General features: G+C 66.0%; 1 protein-coding gene across 2 annotated transcripts; it reads left to right on the top strand.

Moving 5' to 3' along the window:
- The first annotated feature begins 309 nt into the window (after positions 1-309).
- Positions 310-6,824, top strand: LOC309682845 (RNA-binding protein 4-like). 2 transcript variants are annotated; one of them, XM_082499773.1, is made up of 4 exons: positions 310-388; positions 2,636-3,057; positions 4,494-5,192; positions 5,824-6,824. In XM_082499773.1, the coding sequence occupies exons 2-3, from the start codon at positions 2,646-2,648 to the stop codon at positions 5,183-5,185; spliced, it is 1,104 nt and encodes a 367-aa protein (XP_082355899.1). In that variant the 5' UTR covers positions 310-388; positions 2,636-2,645; the 3' UTR covers positions 5,186-5,192; positions 5,824-6,824. The 2 variants fall into 2 exon arrangements, with proteins under 2 accessions (XP_082355899.1, XP_082355900.1); XM_082499774.1 differs by lacking the exon at positions 5,824-6,824 and having other exon boundaries at positions 383-414; positions 4,494-5,306.
- The last annotated feature ends 919 nt before the right edge of the window (positions 6,825-7,743 follow it).

The following is a 7,743-nucleotide window of genomic DNA, read 5'->3' as shown; positions in this document are numbered from 1 at the left end:
GATGGGGATAAGGACAGGTAACGTCGCGGGGCGCTGTGATCGGCGGCGGTGCAGGTTCCCGCGGTTCACACCAGTGCTCCCAGTACCACACACCAGTTCCCTGAGCGCCCCCCCCGTCCGCCATCAATGGACCGCCCGTTCCCCCCCGCGCCGAGGCCGCAATGGACCGCTCCTCCGTCGCCCGCCCCGCCCCTGCCCGCTCGCCCCGCCCCTTTCCGCTCGCGATTGGCTGCGGCGCCTCCGTGGGCGGGCCCACCGCGGAGAAGCGACGGTGCGGGGCGGCGTTTGACGAGCAGCGCCGCTGCCCAATGAGGGGGCGGGAGGCGGGTGGCCGAGCCGGTTAGCGCCGCCGCCATTTTGTGAGGACCGCGCGGCGGACGGGGCGCAGGTGGGGGCGGAGCTGCGGCGGCGCCGGTACCGGGGCGGGGGTCGGGGGGGCGGTTGGCGGTGGAACGGCGCGGGTGGAATGGAGGGGGGGTTCATGTGGCGGGGGGAGACGGTGGGGGGACCGGCAGGGCCGGGCCCGGGCGAGCGGGACGGCCTGGGCCTGGGCCGGGGCCCGCTGAGGCGGTGGGAGGCCCCGGGGCGGGGGAAGGGCCGCTGAGGGGAGCGGGGCCTCAGCCCCGGGGGGGGATTTGGCCCTCTAACGGAGGGGGGGTAGTGGGGATTTGGGGTGTTCCGTGGGGATTTGGGGGGGTTTGGGCACTCTGTGCTGTGCTGGGGGGGCGCAGCCCTGCGGGGGGGGGGGGGGGAGGTAGAATTTGGGGGGAATTGGGGTGTTTGAGGGCTCTGCCCTCTGTAGGAGCACGGCCCGGGGGGGGGGGGGGGGAGGGCAGAGATTTGGGGCGTCTCTTGGGGATTTGGGGGGCACAGCCGTGGGGAGGGGGCAGGCAGAATTTTGGGATGTTTTGGGGGGCGATTTGGGGTGTTTGGGGGCTGTGCCCTCTGTAGGAGCACAGCCCGGGGGGGGAAGCAGAGATTTGGGGTGTTTCTTGGGGATTTGGGGGGGCAGAGATTTGAGGTGTTTCTTGGGGGGCACAGGTCTGCTGGGGGGGGCGGGCAGGGTTTTGGGGTGGTTTTGGGGGGTTTGAGGGCTCTGCCGTGTGGAGAAGCACAGCCCTGGGGCGGGGGGGGCAGAGTTTTGGGGTGTGTTTTGGGGAGGATTTAGGGTGTTTGGGGGCTCTGCCCCGTGTAGGATCACAGCCCGGGGGGTGGCAGAGATTTGGGGTGTTTCTTGGGGATTTAGGGAGTTTGGGGGTTCTGTCCTGTGCAGGGGCACAGCCCTGGTGGCATTTGGGGTGTTTCTGGGGGATTTGGGGGGGCCCAGTCCTGCTGGGAGGGGTGCAGGCAGAATTTTGAGGAGCTTTTTGGGGATTTAGGGTGTTTGGGAGCTCTGCCCGGAGGGGACGACAGAGTTTTGGGGTGTTTTGAGGAGAGATTTGGGGTGTTTGGGGGCATAGCCCTGCGTTGGGGGGGTGGCAGAGATTTGGGGTGTTTCTTGGGGGTTTGGGGTGCTTGGGGGAACACAGCCCGGCGGGGCACTGCCGGGGTGGCAGAGATGTGGATGTTTTTCAGGGATTTGGGGCATATTTGGGGGGTTTGGGGTCACAGCCCTACAGGGGAAAGCAGCCCCCTGGGGGGGGGGGGGGGGGGGCGTGAAAGACATGTGGATGTTTCTTTGGGATTTGGGGTGTTTCTTGGGGATTTGCGGGGTTTGGGGTCACAGCCCTATGGGCGAACACAGCCCTGAGGGTGTGTCGGGGTGTTTCTTGGGGATTTGGGGTGTTTGGGGTCACAGTCCTGTGGGAGGACACAGCCCTGAGGGGTGTGTGTGTGTGTTTCTTGGGGATTTGGGGTGTTTCTTGGGGATTTGGGGTGTTTCTTGGGGATTTGGGGTGTTTCTTGGGGTCACAGTCCTGTGGGATAACACAGCCCTGAGGGTGTGTGTGTGTTTCTTGGGGATTGGGGGTGTTTCTTGGGGATTTGGGGTGTTTGGGGTCACAGCCCTATGGGCAAACACAGCCCTGAGGGTGTGTCTGAGTGTTTCTGGAGGATTTGGGGTGTTTCTTTGGGATTTGGGGTGTTTGGGGTCACAGTCCTGTGGGATAACACAGCCCTGAGGGTGTGTGTGTGTTTCTTGGGGATTGGGGGTGTTTCTTGGGGATTGGGGGTGTTTCTTGGGGATTGGGGGTGTTTCTTGGGGATTGGGGGTGTTTCTTGGGGATTGGGGGTGTTTGGGGTCACAGCCCTATGGGCAAACACAGCCCTGAGGGTGTGTCTGAGTGTTTCTGGAGGATTTGGGGTGTTTCTGGAGGATTTGGGGTGTTTCTGGAGGATTTGGGGTGTTTCTGGAGGATTTGCGGGGTTTGGGGTCACAGTCCTGTGGGAGGACACGGCCCTGAGGGGGTGTGTGTGTGTTTCTTTGGCATGTGGGGTGTTTCTTTGGGATTTGGGGTGTTTCTTTGGCATGTGGGGTGTTTCTGGCACAGCCCCGTGGGGGACCACAGCCCCGCGGGGGTCCGTGCCCCCCAACCAAGCAGGGTTGGGGGTCCGTCCCCCCCCTCTACGCGACGCGGGGCGGGTCTCGGGGCGGGACGCGCACACGCGGCGGCACTAACGCCCCCCCCCGCGGCAGGCTGGGCGAGATGGTGAAGCTGTTCATCGGGAACCTGCCGCGGGAGGCGACGGAGCAGGAGATCCGCTCCCTCTTCGAGCAGTACGGGAAGGTGCTGGAGTGCGACATCATCAAGAATTACGGTTTCGTTCACATCGAGGACAAAACGGCGGCGGAAGACGCCATCCGCAACCTTCACCACCACAAACTGCACGGCGTCTGCATCAACGTGGAGGCCAGCAAGAACAAGAGCAAAGCTTCCACCAAACTGCACGTGGGCAACATCAGCCCGGCGTGCACCAACCTGGAGCTGCGGGCCAAATTCGAGGAGTACGGCCCCGTCATCGAATGCGACATCGTGAAGGATTACGCCTTCGTTCACATGGAGCGGGCGGAGGACGCGGTGGAGGCCATCCGCGGGCTGGACAACACCGAGTTCCAAGGTGATCCGTGCCGGGGAGGCGGCGGTGATCCGCGGGGAGCGGGGATGGGCTTTGGGACTCCTAATTTCTGGCTCCCGATAGTCCCGATAGATGTTTTCAGTCCCTTCCAGCTCTGGCTGCAGAGCCTTGGCGAGGCTGTTGGCACCGCGCCGGCACCGCGCTCACCCCTACGGTGCCACCGGGCTCGCCCGCCCTTCCCCTCGCTGGAATGAAGTGCAAACGGGGGGTTCGTTTGGTTTTTTTTTTTTCTTTTTTTTTTTCTTTTTTCTTTTTTTTTGCATTCCAGCTCCCCTCGTGCCATGCAGGGCATGACGAGGGCGGTGCCGGTGCGGCCACCTTTTCGGCGAGCCCGTGTGCGCCGTTTTGCCGGTTTACCGGCGCGGTCGCCACCGGAGCGAGGGCAGAGGGGCGTTTTGGGGCTGGGCCGGGGGAGGACGGGACTGATCCATCTCTGACTTAACCCAGCACGGCCGCCCCCGCAGGAGGATCCCGACGGCGAAGTCCCAACTCTTGTGCCGACGGCCGCTGCCGCTGCCTGGTCCTGCCGGGCTGCCGCCGGCGCGGCGTGAAGCCAGGCTGCCTCCCGCCCTTGTAGCGTTGCCCTGCCCGGTAAGAGGGTGAGCGGAGGCGCCCCGTCCCGCGCCGGCCGTGTCCCCGTTGCCGGCGGCACGCGGCGGTTGCTCGCTCGGGCTCTCGACGTGCCGCTCCCAGACCAGACCGCGGCGCGGGCGCTTTCGCTGGCAGCGGCGGCGGGGCCGAGCGTCCGGATTCGAGCTCGCGGCCGAGCCTCGGCGGCGCCCGTGCCGAACGTGTTGTCCCCCCCCATCCGGAATCGGTGCCGGCAGCCGGGCCGGGTTGTCAGGGAGGTGTCCGGCGCTTCACCCTAAGCCCTCCCAGTTCCCGCCGGGGTTTCGGCAAACCCCGCCACCCTGATTCCCGGTGTTCCCCAAAACTCTTCTCCAGCCGGGACGGCGCAGCCGCATCCAGAGCTTCCCGGCTGTGCTTGGCTTGCCGCGTGCCGCGCTTGAGGCCGGCCTGTATCCAAAGCCGCGGTTGTCCGGTGTCGCATCCCTCTTTGCCGCCGCAAGGAGCGCGCTGGCGGGAGCGTTTTCCGGCGGGAAGCTTGCCGTCGATACGGGGCCGGCGGGTGCCGCTGGCTCGTCCCCGGGGCTGCCGCGTGCCGACAGAAAGCCGTCTTTCGGCTGCGTGCCGGCAAAGTCGGTGGCCGGCTGAGATGCCAGAGCCCGGCACGGGCGGCGCTCGGTGCTGCCGGCGGCACCTTCCCGGTAAGTCGGGTGGCCGGCGCCGTCGGAGGCTGCGTGGCCGCGGGGAGGGTGCCGCGGCCGGTGCTTCCCGTCCCGCCGGTGGCGGCGGTTGTGCCCGCGCTGCCGGCGCGGCTTCACTGATGGCCTCCCTCTCGCGTCTCTCTCCTCAAGGCAAGCGGATGCGCGTGCAGTTGTCCACCAGCCGGCTGCGGACGGCGCCCGGGATGGGAGACAAGAGCGGCTGCTACCGCTGCGGGAAGGAAGGGCACTGGTCTAAAGAGTGCCCGGTAGATCGCCCGGGGCAAGTGGCGGACTTTGCCGAGGCCTATAACGAGCAGTACGGAGCCGTGCGCACTCCCTACACCGCGGGCTATGGGGAGACGGTGTATTACGATGAGGCCTACGGCGGGATGGCCGACTACTACAAGCGCTACCGCGTCCGCTCCTACGCCACGGCCTCTGCGTACGACGCCTACGCGGAGCAGACCATGGCCCAGTACTCCCAGTACGCCCAGTACTCCCAGGTCCAGTCCTCGGCCATGGCCGCCACCACAGCCATGGCCAGTCGCATCCCCACCACCCTAGACGCGTACGATAGAGCTCTGCTGCCGACCCCGGGCGCGGCGGCCGCCGTCGCCGCCGCCGCCACCGCCGCCGCGGCGGCCGCCTCCTCCACCTATTACACCCGGGATAGAAGCCCCCTGCGCCGCACGGCCGCCGCGGCCACCACCGTCGGAGAGGCCTACACGTACGAGCGTGGGCAACTGTCGCCGGTCTCCTCGGTGGCCCGCGCCTCCCTCTACGACATGCAGCGGTTCGGGCGGGACCCGTACGCGGACCGAGCGCGGTACTCTGCCTTTTGAGCCGGAGGTGAGCGTTGGCGGTAGATCTGGCGCGCCGGCGCTGCCGGCGGGATCCGCGTGGGGGGGTGCCCCAGCCCCCGGTTGTGCCGGTCGAGCGTCTGCGTCTCGAGGCGAGCCGGGATGAAGGGTCGCGGTGAAGTTGGACGGCGTCTTGCCGGGCGTTAAAGCCCAGGCGCTGGCACGGCGAAGGACGTGCCGTGGTGATGGGTGTTGGTGCCGACGGGTCGCTCTCCCTCGGGGCTCCCGCTGCTTTTAATTACCGTCCCCACCGCAGCCGGGGCCGAGCCCTCGTGCCGTCCCGGCGCCGTCCCGGCAGAGCCCCCAGTGCCATGGTTGCCGGGAGTAGCTCCCATTCGGGCATGGCTCTGCGCAGTAAAAACCGCCTGCCGCCGCGGTGCGGGCGCTGCCGTCCGCGGCACAGCGCTGTGGCCAAAGCGGAGCTGCGGCGGCTCCCGGCACGGGGTGGCCGCAGAGCCCCCCACCGCCTCAGGACTCTGGTTGCTCTCAGGAAGCCGGCGGCTCCTCCGGGCGCCGGGGCTCGGCACGGTCCCCGGCACGGTTCCCCGGCTGGGGCGCGGGGTGCCGGCCTCTCGCACCGGGCCCGCTTGCTTGCGCCAATTGTGCTTTTCTCTTTTCAGGTAAGATATTTGCGGCTGGACGTCGGGTTCCCGTCGCACACCGAATCGGCACCGCGCGTCTCGGGCTGCGTTCAGCTAACGAGTCGGTTCCTAACGGACGCTCGGCTTCTCCCCAGCCCGGGCAGGAATAGCTCACCCCCCTCCCCGTGTGTGTCCCCTTCCCCCCCCCCCCCATCAGCTTTCCATTCTCAGACTGGCAGGATTTTGCTTTTCGGGTAGTTTTGGGGGCCCCTGCCCCCCCTAGCTGGTCTAGGCTCAGGTGGTGAGCGAGCGTAGCCGTAGCCGTAGCCGTAACCGTAGCCGCAGCGCCAGCTTTGCTTTGCTTTTGCTTTCCCCAGCGCGGAGCCGCTCACTCCCGGGCTGTAGCTTCCTCTAATCTTATTATTTCTTTTTTTCTTTTATTTTTTGTGGGGTTTTTTGGTTTGTTTTGGTTTTTTTTAAGAGGGTGAATAATCCACTCGTAGCTTTCGAATACGTTAACGAGGTGGCTGACGAGGCCGCGCTGGCGTGGGCGCACCGACCGGCCTCATCCTCGCAGCTCGCCCCACGGCGTTTAGCGTGTCCCCCACCCTCCCCGACCCCCCTTTCCGGTAAAATAAACTCAAATTTTTAACAAATCCCGCTGGCTCCGGCACCGGTTATTTCTCTGGACTTAATTATTCCCCCTCCCTTCGCTCGTAACCTCCCGGACTCACCGGTGCTGCCGCCGCTGCCCTGCCTGCGCCCTGCCTGCGCCCTGCCTGCCGCCGCGGCGCTGCCGCCCGGGAGCCACACTGCAAACAAAGGGGCACGTGAGCGGGATGAGGGTGGCAACACCCCAAAAAGGGCCCTTTTCACCCCAAAAGTGGTCCCCTCTGCAAACAAAGGCTCCCAGGCTAACGAGCGAGGGTGGGCATTAATGAACTGTGGCCCCCGCCCCTTCCCAGGGGTTCCTCCTCTGGGGCAGCCCCTGGGAAACCATCTGCTAATTAACCTGCCCAGGGCTGGCTCGTTAGTCTCCAGAAGGGCTCGTTAATCCCCCAAGGGCCTGCGCTGCTCCCCTACTGCCTCTCGGTGCTGGTTAATTAACGACATTAGGCCCAGGACCGTGCCTTGGTCGCTGTCCCGGCCCTTCGGCGGCTCTCCGGGCCCCCGGTCGGCGGCGGGAGCCTCCAGCTCCTCCTCAGCCACCGCGTTTCCAGGGCGATTCCGCCTCCGCTAATTGCCTCCAGCTCATCAGGCCGCTAATTGCCTCCGTGTGATCACCGCGGGCTCCTCCGTCACCAGGGTGGGCTCGGGGACGGGGACGGTGTCGGCACCGGAGGGTGCGCGTCCCCCGGCGCCTGCCCTGGAAAACGAGGGGGAGAAGTGTTAGACCCTTCTGCCCGGCTAATTACCGCCGCAGTTAACGAGCCTCAGCCGGGCGGTGTTAATCAACCGGGACCACACCGCCACCCGTCCCCAGGGAGAGACGACAGGACATAAAGCGCTTTCGGCAACTTTAATGGCGGTGGCAGCGGCACACGGCGCACACAGTGGGGCCGGAGCGAACACCCATCTCACACACACACACACAGCTTCTCTCAAAAGCGGCTTTTTTCACCCCAAAATAAGGCCACCGCCCCCGTTCTGAGTCTGCCGGGAAAGCCATGGCGCCGGTATCACCCGGATCGGCGCCGCGTGACCCAACCGCATGAATTCAGGGTTTGCCGGGGCGGTCGGTGACGGCACCGGTGGGAACTGGCCACAGCCGCGGGTCCGGTGCGGCACGGGTGATGCCGACGGCGGTGCCGGTCCCCCGAAGCGCCGGGCTGGGAAAGAACCAGACGGGAGACGGTTGGGAAACGGTGAAGAGCCCAGCGTTTATTTACAGTCGTACAAAACCTCGCTGCTGCTGCTGCTGTGCCGAGCCCGGCGCCGCGCCGCTGGAAAAGGGGGGAA

Source organism: Vanellus vanellus (genome assembly GCF_965231255.1).
Source record: "Vanellus vanellus genome assembly, contig: SUPER_33_unloc_1, whole genome shotgun sequence".
NCBI classification, from domain to species: domain Eukaryota; kingdom Metazoa; phylum Chordata; class Aves; order Charadriiformes; family Charadriidae; genus Vanellus; species Vanellus vanellus.
This window is presented reverse-complemented; position numbering and strand designations above follow the sequence as displayed.